The sequence below is a fragment of the Saccoglossus kowalevskii genome, chromosome 3, assembly GCF_978046115.1.
Source record: "Saccoglossus kowalevskii chromosome 3, keSacKowa6.1, whole genome shotgun sequence".
Classification (NCBI taxonomy): Eukaryota; Metazoa; Hemichordata; class Enteropneusta; family Harrimaniidae; genus Saccoglossus; species Saccoglossus kowalevskii.
Genome location: NC_140643.1, coordinates 35,749,097 through 35,765,055, shown reverse-complemented (window position 1 = coordinate 35,765,055; position 15,959 = coordinate 35,749,097). Strand labels below are relative to the sequence as shown.

At 41.2% G+C, this 15,959-nt stretch overlaps 1 protein-coding gene across 1 annotated transcript; it reads right to left on the bottom strand.

Moving 5' to 3' along the window:
• Window positions 1-9,368: 9,368 nt before the first annotated feature.
• LOC144343609 (sodium-coupled monocarboxylate transporter 2-like) lies at window positions 9,369-15,691 on the bottom strand. Its single transcript, XM_085497479.1, has 13 exons — window positions 15,350-15,691; window positions 15,192-15,257; window positions 14,892-15,011; window positions 14,574-14,728; window positions 14,340-14,480; window positions 14,020-14,149; window positions 13,843-13,931; window positions 13,505-13,623; window positions 13,199-13,353; window positions 12,572-12,762; window positions 11,863-11,963; window positions 10,303-10,439; window positions 9,369-9,581 (listed from the first exon to the last, which is right to left on the bottom strand). Exons 1-13 carry the CDS (start codon window positions 15,689-15,691, stop codon window positions 9,534-9,536), a joined length of 1,794 nt encoding a protein of 597 aa, XP_085353605.1. The 3' UTR covers window positions 9,369-9,533.
• Window positions 15,692-15,959: the final 268 nt, after the last annotated feature.

Below are 15,959 nucleotides of genomic sequence, written 5' to 3'. Positions count from 1 at the left end.
TGTATTTTTTTTCAATATTCATGATGGTTAAATAATAGTAAATACGCACTAAAACATTTTTTAACATTTGGCTTAAATAAACATTCAATTTATTAATAAATATATTCTATCGCGAACATACTAATAAGTATGTAATCTACGATGACTGTTATTCCATGAAAGGTCTTCTAGAAACTGCAAAATTGAGATGCAAGTCTAACTCCTGTCTTTAATAGGTTACTAAGGAAAATATGGTGAAACCCACAACCGAGTTTTTAAAAATGTGTAACAACGATTGATAAAGAACAAAATATAATGTTATATAATTACATATTACGAGGGCGCGAACAGAGTGGAGCCTGCTGAAGTCGCTCTCCGAGAATTGCAAGTATTTTCAGCGTTATATCCCTCAATACTAGTTTCGATAGCAATTATCCAACAAGGTTTGTACTTCTGACTATCTCAGTAGTAATGGGAGTATCTTTAGAAGTTTATAGAGCCAGAATCGGGAGTTTTTCTTGTCGAAATCGCCAGGGTGACGAAGATGAGTGGACATTTGCATGTTTAACGACCTCATTTGCATATTTAACAATAGCAGGACAAGTGACACTTGCTGTACAAATATGTCTATTCAAGCTGTTAATTATCGGTAACGTTGAACGTAATCCAGGACCTAATACAGGCCAGAAAGGTAATGGGATGGATACAGAGTGTTCAGCAGATCAAATAACACATACGTATGCTACAAAAAATCTCTGAGATGAATAATTCTTTGTCTCGACAACTAGCAGCGATTCTGACAGAATCAGAGGCAATACACAGAAGGTTCGATTTAATTGAACAACGCATGAATAATCTAGAAGATGACGTTGCCGAGATGCGTACAGAAATCAAATCCTACCAATTTAGAGGGCCATTCCTGTTCATACAGTTCAGATGTATTGAACGGGATTCGTGAATTAAAATCAAAGTTAAAAGAATTACATAGTAAATATGACGACATGAGTAACATATCTCGCCGAAATAACCTAGTATTTATAGGAGTCCACCAGGAGAAAAGTTCGGAATCGTGGGAAGAGTCTGAAACCATCGTGAAAAGCATAATTAAAGACAAATTAGGAATTACTTCAAATGTGGAATTTCAAAGAGTGCATCGTGTTGTCAACGGCCTGCTTTCAATGGCGGAAAACTTATCGTCGCTATGTGTACAACTACAAGGACAAAGAAATTATCCAAGGTGAGGCGGAGTATCATCGATCCCAGTGATACGATGTATATACCCCCACCCTTGATCCTAAAGCGACCACCTAAGGTTGCTTCAACGCTTATGGGATCACGGGCGTCGGGATCCAAAGCAACCCCGTCGGCATGTCTCTCCCTGTCCGTCTGAGTGCGGAGTGGGGCGCAGAGCACGCAAACGGTGTTGATGGGCGGCGTTGGTCAGCCGCGGAGGATGTAATGCTTAAGGCCCCCGGGTGGGGATAACGATTAGGCAACATTTCCCACTGGACCAAACGCTACCCGGTCGGTGTGTTTCAGGATCAGACCCCATAGCGTGGGATGAGACCAAAACGCCCCCAACCGGATTCCAGGGCTCCTTCCCCAGACTCCGGTACCACGATTTTGGCAAACCAGGCAAAGGGGGATAGCCGCGTTCCATGGGTGTCCTTGCCAATTGAGGACGACCCATCCAGCCCTGAGGGCAGAGTGCCCAGCACTCTGGTGACCTTGGAGGCAGAACGCACCAGCCTCCCAGACCAGGCGACATTTTTACTGGTGGGCCACTGCACATCTACGTGTGACACCCCCTAGTGTTGCCTGGCTCGCTTGGCCAGGGCCACTACTGTGCTACGAGACGCGGCCTTAGACGCACGTGTTTTTGCCGACAAGCTGAGCCGGGGTACGTCCCCACCTCAGTGACGCAGACTGGACACCCTCCACCCTCTTTGTTCAGGGAATGGTGGGTACAGTCTCGGAGCTTCGGAGTGCAATGAATCAGAGGGTTCAGATCGAATCCGCTAGCCAGTTGGTCCTGCCATGGGCAAGCGGAGGGCACCCCAAGCACAGAAAACACCCTAGGGCATTGTTCGCTAGCCAGAGTCAGCCAGGAGGCAAGCGCTTATACCCTTCCATGGGAGGGAAGGGTAGTGGCACGCCCCCAGGGAGGTACGAGCCAGGTGGTGGCTCCTCACCCTCTCTGGGTGGACGTCTACCCGGCAGCAGGGAAAGCATGTTTGATGCTCACCTCTGCAACTGGGGGGGGGACAGGCACATGTTCGGTGAGTGGCCAGGTCACAACTTAGTGACTACTTCAGGCCTTGGGGAACTCACCTCATGGGGAAAGGGAGCACCCTCCCTCACAACTGCCGAACACATGGCCACACATCCCTGTCGTACACAGATTGCGCCGGTGTAGTCCGGTTTGGAGACGGCGGGTGACCGATACCTGGACCTTTCCAGGTGGTGACATCCGTTTATGGCATACCGCTGAAATCTCCATTTCCCCCCGTCAGTGTCTCCCCTGTTGGGCACTGCCAGGGGACTCCAGCAAGGCGGAAGCAATCAGACAGGAAGTAGCAGTTTGCTGGGGAAAGACGCCATACACAGGGTACATCAGCCGGAACTAAGTCCAGGCTTCTACTCAAATGTGTTCGTAGTACCAAATCTACAAGTGGCAGGCGTCCAGTTTTGGACCTAGACAGACTGAATCAGTACGTGCCCCTCGATCGGTTCCACATGGAGACACCATTCAGGGTTCTTCCCTCCATCCACCGTTTTGACGTACCGATGCACCTAGCGAGTTGCCATCTCCTTCGAATCGCCCAGCTGGGCCAAGTATTCGAATTTCGGTGCCCCCCGTTTGGGTTAGGCACAGCGCCCTACGTGTTCACCAGAGTGATGAAACAGGTAGTGCTGCTGCTTCACCAGATGTCGGTCACCTCAATCCGTACCCAGACTACTGGTTACCAACAACCCGGGCAAGGGGTAATAGCCAAACGTATCAGGCTAACACAGGATTTACTTCACCAGTTGGGCTCGTTAGTAAATCGACAAGTCCCACCTCGAGCCAACGCGCAGTTGGTGTCCCTGGGCATGGAGTTTTGACACAGAGGTAAGCTTGGCTTAGCAATTTCAAGCGTATTGCTTAGCGCTAAGCAGCCTAGCCGAATGCCTAGTCAGCGTTCCCTCAGTGTCCCTCCGTGAACTAATGCGGATCATCGGAATGATGACCTCGGTTCGAACGGTCGTTCCCCAGGCCGCACTACGCAGCTGCTCGGTATAGCGCTTGTTATAACGCCGAGCTCTCCTATGGGAACTAGATAGGCGGGCTTCGTTCTCGGACCAAGTGAAGGAAGCCCTGCCATGATGGTTGTCTCTGGCCAACCTCGGGCAGAGGGGCCTCCTTGGACCTGCTTGCCGCAGGTATGACTCTGGTAACAGATGCCTTCCCCCAGGGTTGGGGAGCGCATCTATTGGACGAACAAGCCCAAGGATATGGCTCCCGCATAGTTTCGGGACCACCATATCAACCGGCTCGAACTGTGAGCAGTGTACTTAGCACTACCACGCTTTCTACCTGTAGTTCGAGACCACAGAGTCCTGCTCCGCACAGACAACGCAGCGGTGGTCTTCTTCAAGAAGTCCTAGCGGAGCAAAATCCTCCTTTGGTGCCTGGAATACAATGTGGAGCTAACTGCACACCACCTTCCAGGGGTGAGGAACAGTCTGGCGACGCCCTTTCAGGGCGACTCTGTCTCCAGAACACGGAGTGGCTGATACCCCAGTGGGTAGCCTCCAGGCTGTTTCGGCTGTGGACGGTCCATGGTTAGACCATTTGCCGCACCCAGAACACCAAGCTCCCGATGTACGTAACACTCCCGCTGACTCCAGGAGCCTGGGCCAGGGTCGCTTTGCTACCCCACGGACCCACTTAGTTGTGTACGCTTTTCCTCCCTTCCCGCTAGTCCACCGGGCACCGGAGAAGACTTCGACAGGTGCACACCTGCATATTATCATTGGTCGCACCCAATTGGCCAAACAGGGCCTAGTTTCCACTTCTGTCGGAAACGATAGTCGAAACACCAGCAGTGCTTCCGGACATGTCGTCCCAACCAGACGGCGCACTACCACAAGCCCAGAGGGTATCACTTACCCGCATAGAGGCTCTCATTAGACCCGCACATACGAAAGCTTTATCTGAGCGGGCTGCCAGGGCCAGGGCGAACAGGGATTCCACCAATGCAGCCTACATTTCTAGGCTGCGAGCATACACTGGTTAGTGTAGCGGAAAGGAGATTGATCGATACCATCCCTCTATTGGCCAGGTAGCAGGCTCCTTCGTCCACCTGTTTGACGAGGTGGGTTTGTCCTACGCAGCGATCGTTGGCTACAGGTCGGCCTTGTGCCCCACCATTCAAATGTACGGGAACAAGACTAACCGATTGTCCTACTATTAGGAGACTATTTACTGCTTTCCAGACGCTAAGACCCCATACAAGGGAACCGCCCAACTGGGACTTGTCGGCTGTGTTGTCCGCTCTAAGCAGACCGCCTTTTTGAGCCTCTGATCAAGCACCACTCAAATTTTTGACGTGGAAAATAGTCTTCCTACTGGTCCTCGCCTCAGGTAGGCATCAGCCAGAGCTGGGGGGCATTGTCCTTCTCGGATGATGCACCGCCGTTATGGACAATCAAGTTGTGCTGAAGACACGAATCGGGTTTCTCGCCTAGAACCAAATCCCAGGATACGATCCTCACCCGATCGTCATCCCCTGGCTGGCAAATATTGTCGGTCCGGAGGATCAGGAGGAATTGCTTCTTTGCCCGGTCCGAGTGCTGAGTTGCCGCGAGAACCATACCAGGTTTTCCAGACGGGGAACCAAACACATATTTTTGTGTTACGGCCATGGCAAACAGGATAAGCCGGCTTCCCCGACTTCCATCTCCAGGTGGATTACTGCGACTGTACTGGAGGTCTATAATACAATATCCTCCTCAACACAGACCTTGCAGAGACACCAAGTACGAGAACATGAGGTCCGTGCCAGATGCCCCCCCTCAAACACATTCTGAGGGAAGGCTTCTGGAGAATGCAGAACGTCTTCATCAACTACTACCTAAGAGACACCCAATCTATTGAGCAGGGTCTCTTCAGGTTAGGCCCCGTCGTAGCGGGTTAGGCCTTGTTTGCTAACCCAGCCCGAACGACCGCAGGGGCCTCTGCGCATAGGCATTTTTGCGGGCAGATTGTCTGTTCCACTAGCACTTCCTGGAACTTCGACTCCCAGGTTTCGCTTCTGTCGACCTACGCCCTCATGCGAACTGTTTCGGTCCTACTTCAAGCTTATCACCCCCGAATTCGGCTTGGGTCTAGCTTTCTCGGGCACACCGAACCCTGTCACCACAGCAGCCCATGGCTTCTTGCTTCGGGGACAGCACAGGCAAGGTAAGACACCACCCTTCTTGGGTCTTAACTTAGGTTTTTGGGTTTGTTTTCATCCCGGACTGGGGAAAGGTCTTTCATCATTCTCCTTTTTTTTCTGTTTGCTCGGAAAAACCCGCCACCTATCGGTGTCTGACTCTGCCTACAGTTCAAAATAGTCATTTTGACTGACCGGAGTATATGGTGGGTAATTGAACGTAGTGAATTTAGGCGAGGGTTCTCCGAACCCGCCTATTCACATAGTTCATACCCACCATAGACTCCGGGTCCCCCCAACCTACCCACTATTTCCGTCTCGTTGGTCTAAGTCCTCGAGGCGGAGAGAAAGGAACCAGAGTGATGGACGGCTACCTGGGGCGCTGCCAGATGGCCTCGGTCACGTGGGTTCGTGACGTAAGGGGTAAAAGAATCTTGAGGTCATGGGGCTTCCCCTGACCTGGATTCTATCTCTCCGTCACCAGCAGAATCACTGATTAATGCCTACAGTTCAAAATAGTCATTTTGACTGACCAGAGTCTATGGTGGGTATGAACTATGTGAATAGGCGGGTTCGGAGAACCCTCGCCTAATTAAAAAGAGATCAGATTTAAAAGGAAAAAATTGTTCGAGTTCAGAAAAGCGTTGAAGAATGATGAGCCTAACATAAGGGCATACGTGAATTACGACAAACTGTCCGTGAAGAAACAGAGTGGAAAACGAACACTGTACGAATACGACGACGCTCAACATAAAGTAATCATATGCCAACCAAAGTAACAGTCTGGTCAACGCCCTCATGAAATTGACAACATTACAGTGAAATTACTTGTTTGGAACGTTAGAGGTTTGAAAGGTAAATGGGACGATACAGAATTTATTGCATATTTAAACCAATTTGATTTCAACTACTCACAGGAGGACCAAATTACTGATTTTATTAATTGTCCAATTTCCCAACTTGAAATTGAGGTTAGTGTCATGAATTTGTTTTCGCGTATCTGTTAACCGACTTAATTAGTTGATTATTAGCGAATTGCTGTGTTATGTCTGTCATCGTTAGGCCTATTTGAAGTTTTAGACGGAACTTGGCTCAGTGATTTGGAACTAATTACCAGATAACCGCCGCTTTGTAGACTACTCATTCTGACAGTTTATATCCATAGTTATTAATGTAGTGAACGATTAATCAAAAGATATGACGTATTCAGTACTTAGTGTGATTGGCTTTATGATTGAAGGTTACGCCTCAGAGTCTTTTTACTGCTTTGTAATTGGTTAGAGTTTTGAAAATGAATAAAGAGAGTTTGAGTTGGTCTTGAAGAGTACTCCACGATAGACGCAGTCTAAGCTAGAGCAGTCCTGGAGAGACTTGGGGCGAGCCTTGACGCAGTCTTGGGCGAGTCTTGGGTCAGCCTTGCGACAGTCTTGGGGATTTTTCCCCAGGGCGCCGTGTCTTATAGAGTGCTCGATTGACCGACTAAGACGAGAGCTGAAACGTATTTCGTTGTATGTGTCTTATTTGACTATAAAGTTAAAGTGACTTTCCCGATCCCGTACCTCAAGGGGACGAGATAGAGAGACGAGACGAGTTTCCCCCTGACAAGTGTGGAGAACCCAGAGAGAGAGGAGATTTTACCCCTGATATTAGTATCAAACAGTTGAAATTTGGTAAATCATCAGGCAGCGATGGCATACCGCCTGAATTTTACAAATTTTGCTCTCCTCAATTAATTCAATTATTACATGGCATCTTTAACAGTATTTTCGATACAAGCATTTTCCCTAAGCAATGGTGTGAGGGTATTATATATATTATATATGGTTCTAGGAATAAGGCTTGTAATTATCGGGGTATCACATTACTACCAATATTAAGTAAAATTTTCAATAGAATAGGCTACATAAATGGGAAGAACAAGCGGGTTACAGGGCAGGCTATAGCACCATAGATAACGTATTTATTATTCACACATTGGTACAAAAATATCTTGCAACTAAACGAGGACGTTTCTATTGTGCTTTTATTGATTTCGAAAAAGCATTCGACCGAGTAAATCGGGTAGCTTTATTTTTCAAACTTGGTAAAGCAGGTATTAGAGGTAAAATGTATTCCATTCTTAACTCTATGTATTTACAAGTAAAATCATGTGTCTTAACAAGTGATGGTCTGACAGGCTTCTTTAACTGTCCGGTTGTAGTGCGTCAAGGTTGTATTTTGTCACCCTTTCTGTTCTCTCTCTTTTTTTTTTTTTTTATAAATGACCTTCACGTAGAACTTCAGGCAGACAAGCTTTTACGTGATAGTGTTGGTTGTTCTGTTGGTTTAATTGAGTTATTTTATCTTCTTTTTGCGGATGATTTAGTTTTGATGTTTTATAATGCAATTGGATTGCAAAGATTACTTCATAAATTGAAATCATATTGTGATAATTATCATTTGAGAATTAATTTAATCAAAACCAATGTAATAGTTTTTAGAAATGGAGGACCGTTACGAAGATACGAGCAGTGGCGATACGATGGGAAAATAATTGAAATAGTGCCGTATTACGTTTATTTGGGTATAAAATTCTCACTACGTGGTTCTTGGTCATTATGCCAACAACATCTAGCAGATCAGGCAACAAAAACGCTCAATGCACTAATTATTATCATATGTAAAATTGTTTTAAAATGTTTTAAAATATTTGATACAAAAATTGTTCCAATAGATTTGGGGTAATTTTGAGTCTCCAGCTGTTGAAAATTTACACATCAAATTTTGTAAATTTTTTCTTCACATTCGTAATACACCATTAATTCACACAACAGTAAGAGGGGAACTTGGTCGTCCCACAATGTATTCTCTTCGTTTAGGTAGAATGGTGAAATACTGGCTGAAAATACTTAAAATGAACCCAAACCGTTACGTTTATCAATGTTACAATTTTCAATGCACACTGGCTGACTCAAACAAAACATGCTGGGTTAAGTCATTAAAAGAAATACTATTTAGTTATGGATTTGGGGAGTTGTGGTACAACCAGGGTGCGGGCGATGAAAATGCGTTTCTTGGCTTGTTTCGTCAGCGGTGTTTTGACATAGATCTCCAAAAATGGTGTGGTGTTGTAGACTCATTTGAAAGATTAACTTCATATAAACTATATAAACGTAACCTGGAACTAGAATCGTATCTTGTAATTGAAATGAAAACAGCTTTTCGACTTGCTATGTTAAAAATCAGAACATCATCACATAGTCTAATGATTGAAAAGGGACGCCACCTAAACATACCGAGACCAAACAGGATCTGTCCAGTTTGTCGTAGTGGGGTTGAAGATGAGTTTCATTTTTCACTTCTCTGTCCCGCCTACGACGAGCTGAGGCAGCGCTATATTCCAAACATATACACTAAGCAGTCCCGCCTACAACACCAGTTCATTAACCTAATGACTAACAAAAATCCACAAACTGTTAGAAATTGTGCTAAATATTTATTTTAATCTTTTCTTAATAGAGAAACGTTGTTAGAGGAAGCAATTCTTAATGATATCTAACTATTGTATTTAATCTTTGTTTAATCTTTACCATGTGTAACCTGTGACCGCATATACTAGTGATGTATCTTTGAGTGTACTTAGGGCCGGCGGCCTATGGTACTTTGGAAATGAACATTATTATTATTCATTAATTACATATTTTCTTTGTGATTTCCTACAATGAAACAGGTGCATTGCTTAGTTTATCTAAATCAATTGTATGTATTACTTGAGTGTAAACTTAAGTGTATTGATATTGTCCCACATGAAACATGAAAATATACAGACCGATCTTCAGATAGGATAACTGAGGCAAAGATCGCCACCAAGAGGCATACATTAACTTATACTACCACAAATATTCAAATCTCCAATTAAATATTAGGGATAGAGGGCGCCATCAAGTGATGAGGTTTGAGTTACAAAACATAAGAACCAATACGAATAAAGCCATGAAAATGTGGAGAAGTGTTTTTATTTATCATTTATCCAAAAAATATATAAAAAATACATGGTCATCACCATCACTATTTGTAGCAGATAATGTGATGCAGTATAGTGTACACTTTTTACACAAACTTGATGCAGTATCTCATCACTGTGTTATATGCTTTTCACAGGGAAGTGTTGCAGTCAATCGAATCTCCAGTGCTGGATAATTCCTGTATTAATAATTAGACAAACTTGTTATTCATATTCTTGTGTTTTAAAATTACACCTGGGGTTCATTCATAACGGTTCAATTGGATATTGAGACTATCACGTGACATATTTATGGATATTTGCGAATTGTGGTAAAATCTTTGAAGATTTGACCAGATTTGCCATTGTTCAAATTTGTTCGGGCCGTAGTGCAATTTTGAGATTATTGTTTTGCGACTAAAGTTATATGACAAGTACATTATTATAATATTACACCACAGAGTTATTTACAGAGTGTGTTAAATTGCATGTCGTAAATATAACAGTTTGTGACACTAGGCAGAGACTCACATGAAACATTACTCTCATAAGAAGTAAGTTCAATGCATAAACGACGTAAGCGAACACTATTTTCAAAGTTACTGTTGGAATACAGCAATTTTTGGACAACCCCAAACAAGTTTGCTTTATGTGGTCTTCCAGTTCAACTGTTTATGTAGACATATATAATAAAGCAGTATTGAGGCCAATATGCAACAAACAAACAAACAAACGCACTCATCCGTAACAAATATATATAACAATACATGGTCATAAGCGATGTAAAAAAAGGAAATTAAATCAGATGTGTCTTGTTCTATAAGCGCTACCTGTCACATATCAAACATAATACAACACTTTGAATAGTATTGCCAAGTATGGTGCGTCACATTATGATATATTTTATTGTCCAAACCTTACCATTTCATTCGATGTAACAAACGCCTTTTTCCTAGTAGTAGAATAGCGATGCATATTTTTCGGGAGACAGCATTTACATAACGAGTAAACCAATGGAGATATCAGACGCGGGTCAATGGTCTTTGGGTCAGTGAATCCTAAACAATACAAACAAATATATATGTGAAATTTATACGTCTGAGAAACTGTTGTGGCACATTCAAATATTCATCACATCAAAATAAGTATAATGTATAAGTATCCACTATATCCTGGTATTGAAGAAAATCTTATATTATATTATATCATTTATTCATAAATCCAATCAACAAGAAATGGCGATATACATATTTTATTTAGGTAAACATCTATGTGTCTTACTCAAAAACGTGTCAGCGCTAAATTCCCAAAATATGTATCACAGTTTTTTTAATGAACGGCATCTGGTTTACCTAATAACAGTCTGGTATATACTTATGACTAAAAGACGAAAGGGCAGAATTACCACCCAATATGAATTTGTCATGAACACACCAGAAAAGGTCGTAAAGGGAATGTGACTCCCCAACCACATTCCCCAATACAAATTCACGGCGTTATGTTTGGGTTTCACTTTCCACTTTTACCACATATCTGAGAATATTGTTGTTAGATGCCAGGGTGGTATTTACTACTAAGTTAGCCCTTTTCCAACAAAATGTAGGGCAGTGTCTCGTTTATATATGCAACCACTTTATTTATAAGTAGCACAAAACCACACACAAACAACATACCATGCACATAACCATGGACAATATAGCGGGACATATATATTAGATCAATCACCTATAACTTAATAACTAATAGCAAATGAATGGACAATATTAACTGGTTCAGCGCATTTACCCTGTGGTCTTCAACAAAGAGTAAACTCTGTCAGCATAGTAATAGTGGGATAGATGGCGATCCCTCTCAGTATGGCATTCTCTGTAGCCTCCTCAGTGACTCCCAAGTGAAATTAGTGCCTGGCTCAGCAAACCTCTCTCCTGAGGTTGGGTTGAGCAAAAAAATGAACATTTGGTGGCATACCACCAAGCAGTTCGTCAATATTTTTTGGTTTGTTGGTAACTCCCTGGAATGACCTGCCAGGGCATTGAGGAACCGTTGACTTGCTCGCCAATTCAGTGTTTTCAGTTTCCCTTTTTTCGGTGTCCCGAAACACCATAATGATTTCTTAACTGTGTTAATTTCGTTTTAATTGATCTAGAAGCCCTTCTTAAGGAGGGTCCACCAGACCCTAATGCATGCCCCATATACTAGTACTAATATAACCTGGATAACTACACAGTTTGAATCGAATTTGGGAACCCCATAATGAAGTTCACATGAACATCATACCAGTGAATCCTAAAAGTTCTTTGTCAGAAAACCTTACTTGTTGAGTAATGATCTCATTGCATACATCTACAGAGCTATTGTGTCAATATTAATTTCTGTAATGATCTTAAGCAGAGGGCAGCCTACTAATCCCAATATCCACATGAATGATGGCCGATCAATCAAAACAGTCTAGCATGTGTTATCTTGTAACTTTAGGTTTACCTGTAAAAAAACTGACAGCTACGCCAACGATCAAAGTAACAGTGAGTTCTAATGGACTGTACCATTGGTAAGACATGTTTAGAAACCAAGCAAATCCGGCTCTAAAAATGAGGAAACGGAATTATTAACAGTCGAAGATGTTTTCAGCTATTGTTTACATTCAAGTTTACAAAGTGAGTAGTTCCTGTTTACAGAGAACACATCTCAGGTTTACAGACTGTTCACTTCAGGTTTACAGAATGTTCAGTTCAGGATTAGAGAATGTTCAGTTCAGGATTACAGAATGTTCAGTTCAGGATTACAGAATGTTCAGTTTACGTTTGCAGAGTGTTCAGTTCAGGTATACAAATTGTACAGTTGACATAGAGTGGATTATTCAGACATAAGACTGTATAGTTCAGCTTCTTCTTAGACCTTGTAGAGATGATATAGAGATGTTTTAGAGGGATTCAAATCCACACACCTGACAATGCGTTTCATTGTTTTATGGAGCAATTGGGTTATTTTTATGTAAAGCCGTCGTAAGAAATCTACCTTTTATGGAAGTACAAGATAGATATACTTTATTCTGTTGTTAAGGAGTATATAGTAATATGGAAAACCATTAATCTATTTAAATATATTACATTTGTAGATACAATCACCAAGTGTAAACACAAAACTAACTTATATAATAGTTTTCTTCTGAAATTGAATGTCTTAAACTCACTCAGCACCAGTGAGGCTGCTAGCTGCAGTCGTCGAAATCATAGATGGTTCTGTGGAATTCGTTGTAATATTTCCTGCTAGACAACCTTCGGTGGACACAGGTAATTGTGGCCAGTATGGCGGATAAAACATCGTTCCAATTATAATCAACAATGCAATAGTGAAACCAGCAAGGACTCCTGTGATGGCACCCTGGATAAATAGTAATAAATTATGCATGTATTCTCCCACAATGTATTCGTGGAATTTTGAAGTATGAATCATGTACTTAATTACTTTTATTATATTACATAATAACAAATGACTGCCTGCAGTAATACTATTTCTGCCAGGTAATTTCTGAGGTTAGTCCTTACCTGATTAATAATGTCAAGACCACATTCTCTGCACTTTCATAACGTCTGTTATTTTTTTGTCTTGTTATTACAGTTTATTTATATATCATGAGATTGTCTAATATGTTTTGATTTGTTACTTGTACGTATATTAGCAAAAACAGCGTTCAATATATATATGTATATATATTGTTTAAATATATAGTATATCTCTGAGTAGGATTCTTGCCAGTAGCCTTACACAATTAATATTCCTGGTATAGAGAAACACACTATTTGTAGAACATATTTACCTTACTGTTGGTCCAGGGGAAAAATATTCCCAAAGTAAACATGCCGAACACTGGCGCCAGAACAAGATTACCGATAGATAATGCTAATTGCAAGATAAGTCCCATTTCAGACACAAGTAATACAAGAAGTATGGCCAGGCATCCATACAACGTACCTAAATGTTAAGTGGTATATAGAATACTTAGTATTAAGTCACAGCGTAACAAATAAAATATTTGAATATTGAAAATATCACTTATACATAATTTATGTCAAGTAACAGTTTTGCAGTTTCAATGTATTACGAAGACATATATAATACTTACTTGTGACTTTTAAAACTAATGTCGTTTTGTAATCGGATAATTGGGAGAAGTAGTGAAAATGTTTGAGGAAATCTTCGAGAGTAACAGCAGCCAGTGAATTTAGTCCAGAAGATAATGTACTGAAAACAAGTAACGCAAGTTGTGACATAAAAAATATTGGAATCAAGTGTTTATGCTGTTATTATGATTTTTATTGGTATGATTTAGAAAAGAACAACATTTCGATCACAAAATGCGGTTAGTGAAATCAGTCGCTCAAATAACACATTGCAGCATACACACAAAAAAAAAGATGTGTAGCCAAGTACATCTACACGTGATAAAATGAACACAAATACCTCAAAGCTCCACTGAATACCGCAGCAATGAACACGCCGGCAAGTCCAGGTAAGTGGGCAAATGTATCCATTATGAAAAATGCAGTTCTCTACAAAAAGAGAAAATTGATCAGCTTCTGTGATATTGATTGACTGGTTTGGTAGATTGAAGGCAATTTAACGGAACTAACATATTACCTGGTCACCCTGAGTGACATAGCCTGCTGCAAGGGGGTCACAATCTGCATATGTAGCATACATAACAACGCCAGCAAGACAGGAAAGGATGACAATCAGCATGAGCATAGGGATACTTGTATACATCGCCCTCACATATGGAACAAAATGTACAATTGTATTATATAGAGGTCGGTACAGGTAGTACATTATATAAAAACAACTATTCGTTTTACATTTTACTACATAAGGTTTGAAAGTTAATAGATCAATTATTGATCTATTAACTTCAAACCTTATGTAGTAAATAAAACGACACAATACTAATAATATAGACATACTTCTGTCCTTCTCGCACGCTTGAACATGTTAGAAATCTCTGTGCAGTTGCTTGACTTATACCAAGGGTTGGTATAACTCCTAAAGTGTATCCGATCAGTATTGAGTATCCTGTGTGTCGCACGGTAGGATCCAATCGCCAACTGAAAATATAATTAAAACAGAATAACTTATGATATAAATACAAGTACGGATACATACTCAAATACAATATGATTTGCAATGTGTGCACTTACTCTGTAAAGTAAATTCTGTCACCGTCATCTGCAATTTGCCAAACATTAGAAATACCACCTAGATCAATACAACCTTGGATAATAACAGCGATGACACCAGTAAACATTGCCAAGCTTTGAATTACATCTGTCCAAATCACAGCTTTCATACCACCCTGCAGAGAAACAAACCTCACATTGACCCTACATTACTCAGATATGAATGTGAACGCATTGCTTAGGTCAAAACCACCTATTACATTGTGATATTTATTATTTTATGTTTTTCTTTTTTTGCGTTAGATGATCATTATTAGTGGGATTTATGTCCATACTCACCAATGTTGTATATAGTGTACATACAGTTCCTATTGTGACTACTGATATCCAAACATTGATGCCAGAAACTGCACTCAATGCAAGTGAAGGGGCATACACCGCAATGGATAAATACAAGCTCTGAAAATATGCAATGTGCTCATGTTTTAATTTATTTTAATTAAAAAATATCAACCCCGCAAAAAAGGTATTTAATTCAGTACTGATATGCGACATTTGTATCTCATCAATTCAATAGCGAGTGTTGTAGATGAATATTTTACTAAAAGAAAGTCAACTCTGAAAGCTAGATGCCATTACCTTATATAAAATATAGAAGGATGTACCAATTATTCTTGCTGGTTTGTTGAAACGTAGTTCCAAATACTAAAATATAAAATATTTATTGATTAAACTTTGTATGTTTATTTGTTTATTTATCTGTGAGTCTTTTGTAGATATCAAATGAGAAAGCTCACCTCATATATGCTGGTTAATTCCAGTCGATAGAATATCGGTAAATATAGATGAGCTCCAACAGGAATAATAATCAAATACATAAATATTGTTGTAGCATACATCAGTCCATAAGTAAACACCTCAGATGGCATGCCGAGAATCGTTATGGCCGATATAAAACTTGCCATCAATGATACAGACACAGGAAAGAAATGCATGCTCCGGTTGGCCAGGAGATATTCTTTAGTTGTGTTTTGCTTGTTACCTGTACACCCATAGTAGATACCAATTCCAACAGAAACAACCAACACACCTCCAAAGATAGCATAGTCCGCGATGCCAATAGTGGTAGGGACACTCATATTTAATGTCTACCTACGAAATAGCAAAACCCCATTTTAGCTGTGAGTAAACTATGAGTATGAGAGGAATATTCTATATTCATAACACTCACAGTCTGTGACTCAATATTGAGTTCTAATAGCGTCTATATAGCACATTCTTCCTCCAGAAATTTAAGTTTTTATACGTGATCAAGAGGTGTTTCAAAGTGGGCATTCTCTACTGGCCTTGCACACGCATTATGTGCCAGTTGACAGTTGAATGGTAGCATGACTGAGTCTTAACTGA